Below are 17063 nucleotides of genomic sequence, written 5' to 3' on the forward strand. Positions count from 1 at the left end.
TAAAAGATAAAAGAGTCTTTTAAATTCTCAAGTTAAAAAAATACCTATTGCCTTTTAATGCAAAATATTTATGGAAGACATGGATGATGAGGCCTAGGGTATGTTATGTTAGTAAATTGTTATTACTGAAGTTAATGAGTTTTGCTGGACTCCTCCAACAATAAGTATATTTTTAGCCACTAATGGTGGGAGTTGATCAACTTTTCTCTTAACACTGTAATTTACATATAGTCACAGGTACTTAGAACTTGTAGATAAGAATCCTCCTAATCTATACCTGGGTGGACTACATGCCTGTGCATTTTTCAACACTGAAACAGCTTCTCATATAAGATGATCAGTTTAGTGTTAGGGGGAATGCTGGCTTTGTATTGTGCCAATGTAGCTAAGCGAGAGGTACATTTCCTGGGTTTCCTTTCTCTGTTTGTTCTGGACTGGAGTTGGTCACAAGAGAAATTTTCACATTTGAGAGGGAGCGGTAGAGATGCAGCTGTTCATTTTATGCTGTTAAGCTCATGGTATGGCCCCAGGCACTGTGATAGCTGGCAAATACTACCCCAGGCCAAAAGAGTGAGTTGGCACTGAAACTCCCTCCTTCAGCTTCAGAGTCCTAGCTAGGTGTGTGTGTGGCTCCATGGTACTGGGCACCAGCTTCTCTTGCAGGTCACCCCTGTCATTGCCTTTGGAGGCCCTGAGAGGCATGAATTCCAGTTTCTTCTTATGGATTTCAGTTCATCGTCACTCCACAACCAGCTCTCCTTGCTGACCACTAGCACAGCTGACCTACAGCTACCTAAGGTACATCCCCAGATGCGGAGGGGACAGCCTGACATGGACTTCTTTACAAATGCCCAGACTTGTGTAAGGTTGATTCTATACAATAAATCTTTATTCTAGCATTCTCAGCAGTGTGCCTCTCTGACCCAACCCTGACTCATACAGGTGGCTCCAAGATTAATTTAGAGGCTCACCAGCATTGAAGGACCCAAGTTCATTGTTGTCTGCCACCCTGAATTTGACTTTAGTCTTTCAATCTGTCCCTCCTCATCACTGTAAGGAGACGATAGTAGTTCTGAGCATTTTCTACTGACAAAGTTTTTGTTTATAATGATGTCAATACTTTATAGTTTATGATGAATACCTATCATAACATTGGAGCAAACACTTAGAGAAAATTGGACCAGGTAGCATTAACATACAATTCAAGGTTGATTTTCTCCTATAAACTATAGGGTCAAAACTTGATTAAGTAACAAAAATCCTGATTAGATTTTTTTCTTTCTTATAAACTGATTAAAATTAAAAGGAAGCGATCAAGTCAACTGCGCTATCCATTCTGTCTTTGTGTAAAAATTTATGTGGAAATATAAATTTATTATAAGGCTGATTAACAATATGACAACTGAGCCAGAAGAGTGAATCAAATTATCTTCATAGCTAATGTCACTCAGCTATGCAAACCTGGTGTTGGAAGGTATAACCCAGCCTCAGAGATGTCAATTCTTGAGTTGATAGGGCCCTTTGCTCTAGGCAATCTTGAAGATACTGACATTTTTAGACTTTGGAGTCCCTAAGACTCATCATACTAAATTTAGTTGGTTAAACTGATATTAACTATTCATAGAAAACTGGAGTACAATACCTTAGCATATCAATTGCCCTGGTTTTTCACCTTTTCACTAAGGTAATTTCTGCTTCTATGTTGATCAGATCATTAGTTGATCAGATTTTGAATCAACACTTAGTGATAATTTCTTCCAAGATCTTGATGGGAGTCTCACTGTGGCTGATTGCAGCAGGGATGTCAATGAATGAGAAAGTTCTAAGTTTGAATTGGAATCCTTGGCATCCAGGCATTCATAATCTTGATGCAGGTAGGGAGTCAGTGAGTGATGGTTAGGACTTGAAGAGTAAATGTAATCTTGTCAAAGACAAGTCTTGCCAGTCTTTCCAATGGTAGTTGGAAAGTCTTTCCAATGGTAGAATTACTGGGCCATGATGAGCGATAGCTGGAATTGCAGTAAAGAAAGAGTAAGTGAAGTCACTGGATATTAAGGATGCTCGTCATGTGTTACCACAGTTCTGCTTCATTTCCTATACTGTCTGGGTGTTTTGAAAGGGCCTAGAACCAAGAAAAATGGGACTTTATGTGGCCATTGTTCATGTCAGAATAACCACTTTTATCTTGAGCATTTAATGATGGTACTGTTTTGTCTTGATTGTTGGGAGAGGGGAGCTCTAGAGCTATTGTTTGCATCTGTAATGAGGGATCCATGAGACAGTTGTAAGTAGTTATGAAGTCTCAATTTCAATCTCCCTCCTAGATTAGTTCCTGAGTTTTTAACCAGTAGAAAAGCGAGTTTACCTCACTCTTTGCTCTCATTTATATTATGATTAATGGACTCCTAAAAGGTGTGCAGCAGCAAAAAATTTAAACTCCACTTTAAACAACTGAATTTGCAATCAAACTATAATTTGTAAGTAAATTCAGTCCCCAAGGAGCCTAGAAGTGGCTGGAAAAGTATGGATTCCCAGCCACCTGAATCTGGGCAGAAACTGTCATCTGCTTTTCTCTACTTTGTATTTCTTTCGGCTTCTATTCAGTCCCATACTTCCATTGGAAGAATAAATACATTGGTGCATCATCATATGCATAGTGCCATTGGAGATCTCTATAAATAACAGTAGGAAGTGAGAAGAGCAGCCACTTATTTAAGTAGCGCCTGTTTAATTATAGACATTGGAAAAAGTCCTAATTTTATTTTTTTCCTGTTGAGTTATCCTATGATCCCTCTCACCCTTTTTTCCCCCTCTGATGATACGTCAATCACTTTTTCACAGTAGCATTCTTATACTATAAGGTTTGATAAAGGAAAGATTTTACCTTGTTTTCTTCTGTGTCATTAGCAGTGTTGGCTCTCTCATCAGTAGAGACAGAACACCTTTCTACAGGAAAAAAGAGAAATTAAAAAAAAATCTCTTTGCAAATGCTCAGCTTCTTTCTTATTCCTACCTCAGTACAATTACGTTATTAGATTCACTCACCTTAGTCACTCCCCCTTTCATATCTTTCTTCCAACAAACAGCATTAAAAATGCATTCAGTGTAGAAATACTTCTTCATCTACAAATAGCAATAAATTCTTATGGCTGATTCAGGTGCTCCAAAGCAGGGATAAAGGCTGTTCAACCAGGCCAGGAATTCCTGGCTCTTTAGGATTGTTGGTCTGATTCCTACTAACTGTTAACAATGGAAAATAACAGCCAAAGAGATGATGGTTAAACCCAGAGCAATGGCAAAGGAAAAGGGATACAACAACATTGTAAAGCCTTCCTTTTGTGCCTCGCTAAAATCTGGGATAATTTATACTTATCCTAGACTAAGGACATTTTAAAACAGTACTAGAAAAGGGAATTTAAAGAAGAAAAACATGAACCATGGTCCTATGAAACTATAACCAAGGTTTAGGGGCCATTAGTGCAACAGCTTGAAATATATTTTCAGCCTACCTAACTACAGAACTGTAGAACATTATTTTTTTAAGTAGCCAATACCCTGGCATTGTTTTTGCTCTTATCTCCTGACTGCTCCTCCAGAATCAGAACCCAGCCTCCTGTCTCTGCCCTGGGATGCTTACCTGAGTAGGTTCCTTCTAAAGTCTTCCCTCTGGCCTCCAGTTGAGGTGGAGACCAGAGAGAGGAAAGGGCAAATGCACGTATTTATTCTTCCAGCTCTTTCCTTGTAAGGTCTTCTTGGTCTGTGTCCTTCAACTAAAAGTCATTCTCCCTATAAGGCATCAGATTTTACATGACTCTCTGCTTCAGGTTTGGGAACTGCACCCTCTCCTTGTCCCTTCAAGCTTATATTTGCTATCAAATCAGCTGCTCCCAGTTCTGGGGAAATGCACTATCTTTTGTGTTCCCCTTTGTACAATTTTGGGTATGCCAGGTGTTTTCTGTTGGGACTTGACTTTTGCACATTTCCAAAATAGAAACTAAAATGTCATTCTTGAGCAGTATGTAGTGTCCCTCTGTTCTATAATTTGAACCCTAATTTAGTCACAACCGTCATTGTATCAGGTCAGAGGTTGCTTCTGGGGGACAAACTAGACTTGCCCAGAATTTCTGATTTTGTTTACTTCCGGCCAGCTGAGGGACAGGAGGAACAAATAAGCAGGACTAGTCTGCGGATTAGTACAAACAATCAAAGGTGTAGATTTGGTGAAACTCTTGCTCAGTATCACCCTTAAAAACCTTACCTTCAATAATGGTGTCTGCTATGACCAAATCCCCTAACTTCATCAGGGGCAAAAGGCAATTATCAACCAGAGGAAGGGACATGAGCTATATCTCAGCCTCCCAGGACACTCGGTCTTCTCAGAAAGGTTATGGAGTAAGAGAGCTACTTGGAGCCTAGACCTACCTCTGCCACTAGTTAGCTGTGTCATCGTAAGTGGTGTACATGAAACTGTTTCATGTCCCTAACTACTTGGATTCCAGTTTCCTGGTCTATAAAATGTGGAAATAACTACATCTAAATTTTTCCTGGATCTAATTCTGCCAATAAGAGCAAAGTCTTCTAAGAAGTCCTGTGACCATGGCATCTTAATGTATAATTTTAAATTACCATAAGTAATAAAAGTACTGTAAGTAACACAGGTTTGTCCCAGAAAATCTAGAAAAAGTTTTTTTTACAAATTTAACAAGGATTAAAATAAAATGGCCTATAAAGAACAAAGAAGTAGCACCATAGACAAAGCTCAAGGAAAAAGAAAACAGTACAAGGACTAAAGTCCAGACAGAGGGGGCAAACTCTCTCCAAAGGCATCCATTTTAAAGTCTGGGTTTATTTCATTCCAGCTATTTTTCAATGCAAGATAAATTTGATCATTTTGTGTATTAGTGCCAGATTTAAATTTTTTCAGTGTGCTACAATGCATGTGCGTGTATATAGCTTGTTATATTGTTGACCATTTAACTCAGGATAAACTTGTTAAAAGTAGGATAATTAGATGGAAATGTGGGAGCATTTAGAAAGGTTGCTGATAAATTTTGCAAATGAATATCCAGAAGATTCAAGTCTGTTTACAAGCCCAGCAGCTGTGTGGGGTTAGCTGCTTGATACACCTCTACTCAACACCCAGGGAACAAAGCCCAAATTCCCTATGAGACACCTATCTCCACTGAAATGGATGCAACTTATTGACTTAATACGGAACATGCAAAACCAAAGGCACCAGAGACAGGATAATTATCCAGGTAATTCCTTTTTGACTCTGTTCTAAATAAAACAAAAAGTCTATAAACTGGAAGAAAAATTACCAAAGGAAACATTTACTATTTTAAAAACTAGTTATTTCTGCATTCATGAGCATAAATACCTCACAGTCTCAATGGCTTTACTGTGGGAAACCTGCATAAGCAGGAATATTAACCAATTTGGGGCTTAGTAGGGAGTGGGTGTCAGAGGAGAAAAAGTCTGCAAACTTAAAAGGCAGTGAGTCTATTATGCACTGTGAGTTTCTATTTTTTATATTGTGAAGAGAATTAACAAAGGGATAATTATGACTACAGACTAACCTCAGCCCAGCATTCTCCTTGGAGGATGAAGGGAGGGCAGAGTTCACCCTTGGCTTGGAGAAGACAGGGGCATAGAGGAACAGGGGTAAGTACAGAGGTGATGAGCAGAGTGGTGTGGGAGCCATGGTCTTGAGTGAGAGGTGACCAAGAGAGTGCTTGATGCCCCTCAGAATCATTGGAGTAGCCAGAGTTTTTTCAGCATCGTTGTTGGAACTATAATTGTAATTAGTATTAAAAGAAGTAGGACCCAGAAGGCAGAAACTTGGAGACCTTAAGTTACCTGCTAATCTTGTGATCTATGTTCTGCCACAGAGTGGGGGCAAGCATTAGAGCACATAGGCCAATTCAAGGTGGAAAAAAATGTTTATAGCTATTCTTTAAAATGAATAGCTCTATATAACAGATGCCTATTTTTATGAACATACTCTTTATTAATAAAGTCATGTCCTGCAATCACTAAAACATTAATCTCTCTATATATTTGTGTCATTCTGAAATTCTATACCCATATAGAGGGTGAGCAATTAAGTAGAAATGTTGACTTTCAAAAGTGTTTCCATATGCACACTTTTCCTCCTGAAGAAAATCTTGCAAGGTATAGAATTTCCTTACTTTACTCATGACCCTCGCTTCTCCCATCTGTAAAGAAATTTGCCTAACATCACATAGTGATTCCACAAAATTTAGCAAGAATTACTAAATTCCATTCAATTCCATGCAACTTTTATGGAGTATATCCATAACCCCTCTGCCCCCAAATCTGGGCTTCCTTTTCAAATGTTGCAGCATCTCCTGAAGAAGATAACAAGTAGAAAATTGCAATTGAGAACAGAAAACCAAGTTGCCTTGAAAGAGTGATGTTGAGGATATGAGTGGTGTTTGCCCTGTGGGGGTAGCTCCCATTACACACCTCTTCCTGGGTGGGAATGAGACGTTCTGAAAAGCTTCTTTTGTCAGAGATGGAATGGTCCTGATGCTTTGCTTTGTGTAAACTAAAGATTAGACCTCTGATTAGAAAGATGGGTCATACGTGGTCTTCAGACCATATCTTCCTGTTTTTTCCCCCACACTCCAAAATGAGGCAACATTTTAAAAACAGAATGAAAGCTTAACTGTATTTTACATAAAACTAACATTCTTATTTTGGAGAAAAATAGGAGCTTCAAATGCACTCCACTTTTAAGCATTCTCAAAATGACAGCTCTGCACAAAGAGAGTATTGTCCCTCAGTGTCTAGAAGCTTCTGTTTGAAGACTACTTGACCTAAGGACAACTCTGTGTTCTTATCTCCAAATCTGTTATTCCTCCTAATTTTCACAACTAGAATGATATAAATGTTTTTAAAACAAATATTCAACTGACTCAAGTATCTTTAATACATCATACAGAGCTGCCATGGTTTCCTACAACATCACGTTGATAGCTTAAGGGTAAGGGGATCAACCAATCCACCTAGAAAGTCAACTTCATGGGTGCATATGCCATGACTCTAAAATATCTCTAGTCCACTCTCCATAAATATTTTTGGCAGTTAACTATCAGTAGAGGTAAAAAAAAAAATGAGCTGAATCGGGCATCACTTATTGCTTCCAACGTCCCTTGGTGACTGTTTCCACCAGGTTCACAGATCATGCTTCCCCTGCATCTACCAGAGCCCCAGTTCTAACTTCTTACTGTGCCTGAAGCCTCAACTCCCCAAATTCCAGGCCCTAAAGCACAGGTTAAGCACAGTAGTAAGCAGAAATTGAGGATGTTAAGATCACAGACTCACCAAATCATGTAAATTCCCTCTACATTTCTGAAGCCCTGAAACCATGAAGAGGAATCTTCTGGGAGAAAAAAAAAATTTTTTTCAATGCAGGACTTTGTGAGTTTTAAAGAAGTATCTTGGCCAGAAGTATCCTTATAGATAACATTTTCAAGAATACTTATCAAAATTATTCTTTAAATGCCAACCTAATTTCCCTGTTTGATATTCACAATCTCTATTGCTATAGCCAAAATCTGTTACCCAACCCTACTTGTAACTTACCTACAACATGCAGCATTTGGATGGTGAGTAAGCTATATTTGCTTGAAGAAATATTGCCTAAGTATTCCTCACTGTCTGAAAGACAAAGATCCTTCAAAGTCAAAGAGAAGTCACTTTGTTTTTTTAGGTCTTTGTTCCATGAAAGTCAGGGTTCACTGATAGGTCTTTGTTCCATGAAAATCGGGGTTCACTGATAGTTGTTATCTTGTGAGGAGCTCAGAAAGTGAGCCAGGATGGAGGAGATCTCCTTTTCCACTTTGGACCAAGTGACTATGAAATCTTGGTTCAGGGGCGCCTGGGTGGCTCAGTCGGTTAAGCGTCCGACTTCGGCTCAGGTCATGAGCTCGCAGTTTGTGAGTTCAAGCCCCGCATCGGGCTCTGTGCTGACAGCTCAGAACCTGGAGCCTGTTTCAGATTCTGTGTCTCCCTCTCTCTCTCTGACCCTCCCCCGTTCATGCTCTGTCTCTCTATGTCTCAAAAATAAATAAACGTTAGGGGGCGCCTGGGTGGCGCAGTCGGTTAAGCGTCCGACTTCAGCCAGGTCACGATCTCGCGGTCTGTGAGTTCGAGCCCCGCGTCGGGCTCTGGGCTGATGGCTCAGAGCCTGGAGCCTGTTTCCGATTCTGTGTCTCCCTCTCTCTCTGCCCCTCCCCCGTTCATGCTCTGTCTCTCTCTGTCCCAAAAATAAATAAACATTGAAAAAAAAAATTAAAAAAAAAATAAATAAATAAATAAACGTTAAAAATTTTTTTTTTTAAATAAAAAAAAAAGAAATCTTGGTTCAGTAAAAAAAAAAAAAATACTGTTCACAAGTTTACATGAGAGTGCAACATTTTCACCCTGCATTTTATGAAGGTCATCTAATAACAGGATAGAAAAGGAAACATCAATGAAAATACAATTTTCAAATGAATTTTCTAAGTTACACTTAGAAATGCTTTGAGAAATATCTTTGGAAATGCATTTCTTGGAAGAAAAGCTGTGCTACCATCATTTTAACACTTGCCAAGGTTAAGTTTAGACTTTTGAGGAGACCTAAACCTGGGCCAGCTAGCGAGGTTTCACTCCTTGTTTCCAACTCCTATAGCCCTATAGTGAGCACTCAAGAATGTTGCCACCAGCCTTTCAAACTCAATGTTCTTCTGTTGACACCTAAAATGCTGGTATTCCCCAGAACTCCCCTCTTGTCACTATCTACTCCCTAGTAGTCTCTGTTACTTGTGTGGTCTCAACCACTTCTTAATTGCTCTTTCTGCACAAAGTCCCTTTTCCTGCACATTAATAGTATATTTCCAGCTATGTGGAGGTAAGCCCCCACTGGACTGAGCTCTGTTAGAGCAGAGACTATGCTAGGTGTGCTCGGCTTGCCCCTCCAATCTAGCTGCATCTTGTCCTTCCTATTCTTCAGTTTGGTAGCTGACCTCTGTGGATTACCATGAATTCTCTCCCTAGGCTCTAGACTTACTTCACACTCCACCTGCAAGAGACTGATGCCAAAGTGAGCCATCTAAAATGCAAATCTGGGTCTCTTTGATGCCTCAAATCCTTCTTTGGCTCCACACTTCCTTCCTCCGGGACCCTAGTCAAGCTACTTAGTGAGACCAAGGCCTTTCATCTGATTTTTGCCTCCCTCTCCAGGCTTATCTCTTGCTACTTTAGCTTTACCCTCAACCACTTATACTTCTACAAATTCAGGCAATATTTACTCCTTTGTGCTTTTGTGGTTTTTAACCTGGAATGCCTATGTCCTCTGGAAATTCCTAATTTTCTTTTAAACTTCTGCCCTATGCAAACTCCTTAAGCATATATTCTCTAACAACGCCATTTATATCCAATCATAGTAAACAGAATTAATTGCTCCCTTTGCTATGCTGTCTTCCTAGTTTAATTTTTACATGTTTTTACTAGATGCTGTGGATCCAGAAATGAGTAAGAGTCCACATTCTTTTTTTTTTTTATTTTTTTAAATTACATTTATTTATTTTTGAGAGAGTAAGACAGAGTGCTAACAGGGAGGGGCAGAGAGAGGGGACACAGAATCTGAAGCAGGCTCCAGGCTCTGAGCAAGCATTCAGTACAGAGCCTGATGCGGGGCTCAAACCCACAAACTGTGAGATCATGACCTGAGCCGAAGTCAGATGCTTAACCGACTGAGCCACCCAGAAGCCCCCATTCTTAAGTTCACAGTCTGAGAGCAACAAACTTGGCAGATAAAAAAATCCTCAACAAGAGGAAATAGCACTGAGCTTAAGAAACTGTAGATGCTTCTGCATACTCAATTCTGAATAAATGTGAGAAAATACAATTTTCCATAGAAAGTATTTACAATTTAACATCAACATTTTCAACACTTTTCCATATTCCCATTACTGCCTGGAAAAGTGAATACTGGGTGTCCCTGCCTTCAATGCTGAAATTATGTAAAGTTGGTGAATCACTCATAATTCAGGATCTTCTTGGCAAGCACTTGGAGAATACGAGACTCAGGAAAGAAGCCCAAAAAGGAGAGCAGCTAACCTCTACCTTCTCCATATAATGGAGACTTACTAAAGAAATTTTGCTTTGCTTCTAAAATATAAAACATTTTTCCTTAGAATTGGATAAGAGATATCAGATTAATTTCTCTTTCTCTTAAATAGTAGGTTATTAGAGTAGATTATAGTAGATTTAGAGATTGGTCAAAATTTAGATTTTTTCAAATAAATAAGAGGAAAGAGTATCAAGAACTGTTCACGCTATGATAGTGCTGTTGATAAAGCTTAATAGGATAATACTATGTAAAGAGAATAAACAGAGGCAATACTAATTAATTTTTGTTTAGTGGAAAGAATGGCAAACATCACAGATTGTAACTTAATAGGCAAGTATCCTCTCATCTTTTGAAGTGCAATGCAGGTAGGAAATCCTATTTAGAGGACAAATCATAGAGAGGTATAATATTCATGAGTATATTTGCTACTTTCCATTTTAAAAATGTTTTCCTTCAACACAAACACCTAACAGGTAGAACTACTTCTGTTTTACCAATGTGGAGCTAGTGCTTAGAGCTAAAAATGGTTGCTTAAGATAACAAAGCCAGTATATATCAGACCTGGGACTGTTGTTTTGGTCCTCTAACTGGTGCAGATACATTTTCTTTCTTTTGTGCTCTCTTCTTTCCCTGTAAATCAATCCTAATTCCCTCCCAACCTCTGACATAGCACATGCACACAGAAAGCCCCATGGAGCCTACCTTTCATTGTCAATCCCCAGTCCATGTTTGTTTCGGCAATGAGTTTTCAGTAGCACATTCATAAGATAAATTTGATCCTGTAATATTTATCATACTATTTATATAAAAACCCAAAGACTCAGTTTCTTCCATATTGCTTTCAGAGGTGGGTGTATTGTCCATTTTCCATGTGATAAGTGGATGAAGATAAACACTTCACACACTGCATATTAAGAAGCTATCTCTGTTCCTCTTTTCATACTTTATCACAGGTGTGATGAAAGCTAGGAGGGAGAAAGAAGGGCATGTGAGGGACTGGCATTAGTTTCTTTTTAAGTCATCTGTGCAGAACACTTATTATTTTAATACCCATAAAATGAAGAGCTAAGCTTTATGAGAAAAACTTGGCAGTTACAAAAGGAAAAACAAAACAAAAACTCTGTAGAAACTTAAGATACAGTCTGGTTATCTACAAGTGAAAGAAAAAAGCATGTGCAGATACTTAGCAACTAGCAATCTTCGTTCTCTAGCAAGAATTCTAGATAGAAATCTAATGACCTCAGTGAGCAACCAATATAAACTAGAGCTCATGCAGCACTATGCCCTCTTCAGGTAATAACCCAGAGCCTGTTTGATTCTTTGTTTACACATGATTCTTAGATTTCTGAGTCAAGATCTCAAGCAGTTAAATGACACAGAGGGAAAAGAAACAAGCGCTGGATAAAACAACCTGCTAGAAAATGCCCCTCCCCCCAATAAATAAATATAGTTAATATAGACAGGAGGAAAGCATACAATATTAAACTTAAAAAACAAAAATTAAGCCAGTAATTCAACATTTTAAAAGATAGCATATGGGCAGAAATTAAGATTGATACTATTAAATGCTAATAAGACTAACAGGTCAAAGTAATATATTAAAATTTTCTGATACTTTTTCTTTCAAATCATTTCCCACTATTAAATACAAGAATGCTCATCACAACACCTGTCATGTAAAACACTGGAATATCTACCAGTAGAGGAATGGATGTATCAGTTATAGCATGTCTATACTATGAGATACCATGCATTTAAAACATGAGGTAGATTTGTATTGACTTGCAAGGTAGTCCATATTCAATTAAGAAAGAGATATTTTAGAAAAACATGGAATGATATTATTTCTATGTTTTATAAAACCTTCCATTCATACTTACCTCCCACCTTTAGTACCGCTTTGTTTATGATGTTTCTAGATGCTGTTCCCACATAGCATATGTAAATTCCTTCATCCGGAAGGCTTAATCTTCTAAATGATAAGGAGGCATTTCCATTTCACTATGAAAGAGGGATGTCCTGTTTGTGTATCTGTGATCTTGCCTTTCCAGTCATGGTCTTTGTAGTATGAGTGCACATAGCTCTCTTGATTCTTCCAATGAACTATTACTTCAGGCGCACTCTTAAATAAGCAAGGGAGAATTACATCTTCACCAAGTCCTCCAATGGCAATTTGCTTCTCCTCAATATTATCAAGATTTGAGGAAGACAAAAGCAATATAACTAAAAATCAAGAGCAGTTATGAGGAGAATTAGCGATGGGTGCTTATCAAGGGCTATATCAGAACCACCTAGAAGAATTATCCTAGGTCAGCAGCCTGCCAATTAAGACAATACCATCAAAAACCTTGCTAGTCTGATTACTAAAAATGAGTCACAAAGCTAGTGTTAGAGTTTCTGCAATTGTATATTATATATGCAAGAGTCCTGTTGACTTTTATTTCATGAACCCATTTACTTTTTTTTTTTTTTTAAATTTATTGACAAATTGGTTTCCATACAACACCCAGTGCTCATCCCAAAAGGTGCCCTCCTCGATACCCATCACCCACCCTCCCCTCCCTCCCACCCCCCATCAACCCTCAGTTTGTTCTCAGTTTTTATTTATTTATTTTTTTTATTTATTTTTTATTTTTTTGAAATTTATTGACAAATTGGTTTCCATACAACACCCAGTGCTCATCCCAAAAGGTGCCCTCCTCAATACCCATCACCCACCCTCCCCTCCCTCCCACCCCCCATCAACCCTCAGTTTGTTCTCAGTTTTTAACAGTCTCTTATGCTTTGGCTCTCTCCCACTCTAACCTCTTTTTTTTTTTTTTCCTTCCCCTCCCCCATGGGTTCCTGTTAAGTTTCTCAGGATCCACATAAGAGTGAAACCATATGGTATCTGTCTTTCTCTGTATGGCTTATTTCACTTAGCATCACACTCTCCAGTTCCATCCACGTTGCTACAAAGGGCCATATTTCATTTTTTCTCATTGCCACATAGTACTCCATTGTGTATATATACCACAATTTCTTTATCCATTCATCAGTTGATGGACATTTAGGCTCTTTCCATAATTTGGCTATTGTTGAGAGTGCTGCTATGAACATTGGGGTACAAGTGCCCCTATGCATCAGTACTCCTGTATCCCTTGGATAAATTCCTAGCAGTGCTATTGCTGGATCATAGGGTAGGTCTATTTTTAATTTTCTGAGGAACCTCCACACTGCTTTCCAGAGCGGCTGCACCAATTTGCATTCCCACCAACAGTGCAAGAGGGTTCCCGTTTCTCCACATCCTCTCCAGCATCTATAGTCTCCTGATTTGTTCATTTTGGCCACTCTGACTGGCGTGAGGTGATACCTGAGTGTGGTTTTGATTTGTATTTCCCTGATAAGGAGCGACGCTGAACATCTTTTCATGTGCCTGTTGGCCATCTGGATGTCTTCTTTAGAGAAGTGTCTATTCATGTTTTCTGCCCATTTCTTCACTGGGTTATTTGTTTTTCGGGTGTGGAGTTTGGTGAGCTCTTTATAGATTTTAGATACTAGCCCTTTGTCCGATATGTCATTTGCAAATATCTTTTCCCATTCCGTTGGTTGCCTTTTAGTTTTGTTGGTTGTTTCCTTTGCCGTGCGGAAGCTTTTTATCTTCATAAGGTCCCAGTAATTCACTTTTGCTTTTAATTCCCTTGCCTTTGGGGATGTGTCGAGTAAGAGATTGCTACGGCTGAGGTCAGAGAGGTCTTTTCCTGCTTTCTCCTCTAAGGTTCTGATGGTTTCCTGTCTCACATTTAGGTCCTTTATCCATTTTGAGTTTATTTTTGTAAATGGTGTGAGAAAGTGGTCTAGTTTCAACCTTCTGCATGTTGCTGTCCAGTTCTCCCAGCACCATTTGTTAAAGAGGCTGTCTTTTTTCCATTGGATGTTCTTTCCTGCTTTGTCAAAGATGAGTTGGCCATACGTTTGTGGGTCTAGTTCTGGGGTTTCTATTCTATTCCATTGGTCTGTGTGTCTGTTTTTGTGCCAATACCATGCTGTCTTGATGATTACAGCTTTGTAGTAGAGGCTAAAGTCTGGGATTGTGATGCCTCCTGCTTTGGTCTTCTTCTTCAAAATTCCTTTGGCTATTCGGGGCCTTTTGTGAGAACCCATTTACTTCTAATACCTACTACAATAACAACAAAACCATTTATTCAGCTAGCTAGAGTCAGCAGGCCCTAAACAAATAGAACAAACTTAACTTGGTTTCATTAGGAAATATTTGGAGTGTGTAGAAGACAATGCTGGATTTGGAAATCTGTTAGGAATATGCAGACCTTAATCTCAAGCAAGGGAGCACATGGGCAGGAGGGGTCCAAAAGGGGAAATGAAGGGACTCATTTATTTTGGCTTTAGGGCACCTCTCAGGATGTCATATGTGTCAAATGAAATGTACCTAAGGAATAGCGTCCTAGATAAATGTGGAAGTCCAATCATCCTGAGCTATATATTTATACATATAGTTTTTTTTACTATTAATTTCAGAAGTTGACTTTGAAAAGCAGATGGATTCAGAAAAACAAGCAAGGTTTTCGTAAAGAAAATATACTTAGCCATTCCATAATCCTTGAAGGTAGCATCCAGCTTCTTTGACTAATTCACAAAACATTGTAGGTAGATCGTGTACCCTATCTATGGATTTTAGGAAATTAGGGCTGTAAAGACAATGGAGTAAACTCCTTTGGACCCTGGCCAAGACTACCCAAGACAGGAGAATTGAGTGCTCATGTGGCCTTGTCACAGTCTTTTTCCTCTGCCTTCTCTGGGGCTCCTTCTACTCCGCTATGTCCCACTTCTTTCTCTCCCTCAGATTTAGTTTATTTCTGTACAAAGAGCTAGAGGGATGTGGTGGTATTATGCTGAGAGAAAAACATGGAAAGATGGGAAAGAAAAGGAGTGGTTTATGTCAACCTCCCAAGTTGTTCTACTAAACACCTCTAATATTTCATTGGATAATTTAAAAATGCCCATGACAGGACCAAGAAAAGTGGATAATGCCTGCTGTTAAGTGCTAAGTACCAAGCTTACCCTTGAAAAAAAAAATCAATCATCAGTCAATCAAACTTGCCTTTCTAGTGATTTTATATCTGGTAGCAGATAACAGAAAAAGCCTTAGAGTAGACAGGAGAAAATATCATTTTTAATCTTCATCCAGGATCTCCAGTCTGTTTCCTATTTCTCTTTAAGTGATCTTTTAGAAAGGTTCACAACGCCATGGCAACAGAGGAAACCATCACCTTGCATTGTGTGCTCACGTCCCTATCTAGTTGTACAAATAACTAACACTTGGTTACATTATAAAGGAACTCACCGTGAAATCCACTTAGAGGTGGTGCAAGGGTGAGGATGACAGATAGCACTGCCTGTGCCTTCATGTCTTGTGGAGGTCATACTAATTACACTATCGAAGACAAGCAAAATATGCATGTTAGGGATTTCAAATGCCAGCAGGAATAGGAAAAGAAAGCATCTGACTATCGGAGATCAGTTAAATAAACTACGGTACATCCATACAAATCATTCTTCTGCAGCCATTAAAGATAATATTGTAATAGTTCGTTCAATGGTGTGGAAAGAAGTTCCTAATTTTATAGGAGAAAAATCAGATTACAATGTAACTTGTAAGTAGCATAATCCCTTTTTAAAAGCACACCCATTTCTGCACATAGGAGACAGACTTGTCACTAAATACACACTAGGATGTTAACTCTGCAGAGCAGATATCACATCTAAAGCAGTGCCTACCATATGGTAGGCACTGAGAAATGGCCGTTGAGTGAATAAAGATTTGGTATAGGGTCAACAGTGGTTCTCTGGATAACAGTTTTTGTTATGTTTAAAGCTTTCTACAATGGATATGCATTGCTTTTACAGTAAAAATACTAAAAACAAATTCAGTTAAGCATTAATGCCAATGATGTTAACTATGGTATTGTTTATAATCACATACAAAAACAGGGGTGCCTGTGTGGCTCAGTCAGTTAAGGGTCTGACTTTGGCTCAGGTCATGATCTCACCACGCAATCAGGCTCTGTGCTAACAGCTCAGAGCCTGGAGCCTGCTTCAGATTCTGTGCCTCCCTCTCTCTCTTTCAAAAATAAACATTAAAAAATAAAAAAAATAATAAAATAAAATATAATAACACACGAAAACAAAACAAAATCTAGAAACATTCTTATAATAGTATAGATCATAAGGCAGTCATTAAAATCATGGTTTACAATGAATGTTTCAAAAAGCACAAAACACAAGAAAGTATAGATGGCAAACTGTATACATACAATATAATTCAAGTAAGTAAAATATAACTGATTTTCTCTGGTGATAGGATTATAGATCATTTTTACTCTCTAAAAAATTAGCTTGTTTAAAGAATAGCATATAATTAGTTTTAAAAAACCTCCAAAGGAAAATTTTAAAGAAATCATTTGGGAGTCATACTATTAAAAAAGCTGTGTCACCGACTTCAGCCAGGTCACGATCTCGCGGTCCGTGGGTTCGAGCCCCGCGTCGGGCTCTGGGCTGATGGCCCAGAGCCTGGAGCCTGTTTCCGATTCTGTGTCTCCCTCTCTCTGACCCTCCCCCGTTCATGCTCTGTCTCGCTCTGTCCCAAAAATAAATAAAAAAAAAAACGTTTAAAAAAAAAAAAAAAAGCTGTGTCATAAATTTGTTGTAGGATATGAGCTTTAAGAATAATTAAAACTATTCTAGGGGAACCTGGGTGGCTCACTCAGTTAGGTGTCCAACTTCAGCCCAGGTCATGATGACCGCTGGTGAGTTGGACTCACCCCGCTTTGGACTCTGTGCTGAAAGCTCAAAGCCTGGAGCCTGCTTCAGATTCTGTGTCTCCCTCTCTCTGCCCCTCCCCTGCTTTCTCTCTCCCTCTCTCTGT

The 17063-nt window shown here is 38.9% G+C and overlaps 1 protein-coding gene across 1 annotated transcript; it reads right to left on the bottom strand.

Annotated features, from left to right (window-relative positions):
- Positions 1-6303: 6303 nt before the first annotated feature.
- HHLA2 (HERV-H LTR-associating 2) lies at positions 6304-15598 on the bottom strand. Its single transcript, XM_032594590.1, is given in 8 exon segments — positions 6304-6371; positions 7612-7766; positions 7803-7914; positions 8415-8471; positions 10844-10858; positions 10861-11106; positions 12022-12113; positions 15483-15598. Coding segments are annotated over 8 exon segments (861 nt in total).
- Positions 15599-17063: the final 1465 nt, after the last annotated feature.

Source organism: Lynx canadensis, chromosome C2, assembly GCF_007474595.2.
Source record: "Lynx canadensis isolate LIC74 chromosome C2, mLynCan4.pri.v2, whole genome shotgun sequence".
Taxonomy (NCBI): Eukaryota; Metazoa; Chordata; class Mammalia; order Carnivora; family Felidae; genus Lynx; species Lynx canadensis.